The sequence below is a fragment of the Fukomys damarensis genome, unplaced genomic scaffold (genome assembly GCF_012274545.1).
Source record: "Fukomys damarensis isolate Sample0158 unplaced genomic scaffold, DMR_v1.0_HiC HiC_scaffold_16, whole genome shotgun sequence".
Taxonomy (NCBI): domain Eukaryota; kingdom Metazoa; phylum Chordata; class Mammalia; order Rodentia; family Bathyergidae; genus Fukomys; species Fukomys damarensis.
In genome coordinates, this window is record NW_022900928.1 from 23868480 (window position 1) to 23870382 (window position 1903).

General features: G+C 42.6%; 1 protein-coding gene across 1 annotated transcript; it reads right to left on the reverse strand.

Moving 5' to 3' along the window:
* Positions 1 to 703: 703 nt before the first annotated feature.
* LOC104857942 (olfactory receptor 51B6) lies at positions 704 to 1636 on the reverse strand. The gene has a single exon (XM_010618007.1). The coding sequence runs from the start codon at positions 1634 to 1636 to the stop codon at positions 704 to 706; it is 933 nt and encodes a 310-aa protein (XP_010616309.1).
* Positions 1637 to 1903: the final 267 nt, after the last annotated feature.

Here is a 1903-nt window from a genome sequence, read left to right on the forward strand (position 1 = left end):
CTTCATTTTTATAACTTATTGATAAAGCATCGAGGTTCTGGAAATGTATCACCTTTCTATGACAAATGGCAAGCATGGGTCACTTTGAACATCAATGTGAGGAAGTCCAGACACTGGAGATGTTTGTACCAAAATTCTGACCACCTAGTCTTTCCATAGATACATTTTTCTTGGAGTTAACATCAGAATTCAGGAAAGAGTAACATTTATTTCTTCAGTTGGTACAATTTTCTAGACAGTGGACAGCTGCAGATGAGGAAGAAAACAGAAGGTCAATTCAGAAGGTTCTTCATAAGGTGAGGGGCAGTTCATGTGGATAATGTGGAATCTGATGGGTTTTGACTCAAAATTCAGTTATGCACACTGTATATTTTCAAATGTACAAATAAGCATATGCTATATATATGGTTGAATATACACATATACACATATATGGGTGAATGTATCAGATAGCACAGACTTAAAGAGTGTGAGTTACTTTGAGAAAGTGATCAGTACACAGCTAGACATTGGCGATATGTTCTTATAATGTAAATACACATGTCATATAGAAACTAAGACTAAATGGTCAAGGTAAAGTGATATTAGAAGTACGAGGTAGTGTGGTTGGTTTCCACCAGAATCGCTTTTTCTAATGGATCCTACTTACTAGCTTGTCCAGGATCCATGAGTTATTTCTTGGAGATCAGTGATGTGCTAGAAGTCATACTCTAGAAGGCAGAGAGAATAAGCGAAGTATGCCCATCTGAATTTGCTTGGTTTTAATGCTATAGATGACAGGGTTCATGAAAGGAGGGAAAAGGAAGTAGACATAGCTCATTGTGATGTGAACCACATGAGGGATGTGCTTTCCAAACCTATGAATAAATGTCAGACCAACCACAGTGATATAGAAGACCAGGATGCAACAGATATGGGAAACACATGTGTTGAGGGCCTTGGCCCTTTCCACTCTAGAAGCAATGCCCATGACGGTCTTGAGAATCAAAACATAGGAGAAACAGATGATGAAAATATCCAGCAGCCCCATTGCAAACACGACCACCACGGGATACAGACGGTTAAATGTGATGTCAGCACAGGCGAGCTTGATGACATCTTGGTGCAGACAGAATGCAGAGAGTACACTCGATCGACAGTAGGGAAACCAGTGCAGGCGAACGATTATTGGCATGATGGACAGGCCAGCCCTAGTCAATACGCCCACTCCGATCTTCATCACCCTGGTGTCAGTGAGGATGGAGGTATATCTTAAGGGCTTGCAGATGGCAATGAATCGGTCATAGGCCATGGCAAGCAAGACCCCTGACTCCACAACAGAGAAGGTATGGATAAAGTAGGCTTGAGAGAAGCAGGCCGCCTGGCCAATCTCCCTGTGATTTAACCAGAGAATACCCAGCACTGTGGGCATCGTAGTCAATGTCACTCCAAGATCTGTAGCTGCCAACATGGCTAAGAAATAGTACATGGGCTCGTGGAGGTTATGGTCATCCCTAATGAGAAAGAGTAGGGTGCCATTGCCAAGAATTATGGAGATGTAGGCCACCGATAAGGGGATGGAGATCCAGCGGTGTGCCTTCTCCATTCCAGGGAAGCCCATAAGCAGGAATGAAGAAGTAGTAGTGTTCGGCCACATGGCCAGTTCTGTGAGGAAGAAATGATTCATTCAGGTGACGCAATGGTTCTATAGAAGCCGATTCGTGGGTGTGCTACCTGCCTGTGGGTGTGCACTAGTTATACCTGCAGCAATAGTGATGGTATTACTTTAGTCACTTCCTGGAAATTGAAAGGTATGGGAGAGTAAGACATCTAAAGAGCAACTCTGTAGTATTCAAAAAGTACTATGCATAAGTTAATTGATGAAAATACTACATAGAGATCAGCATGTCCACACTACACTTTG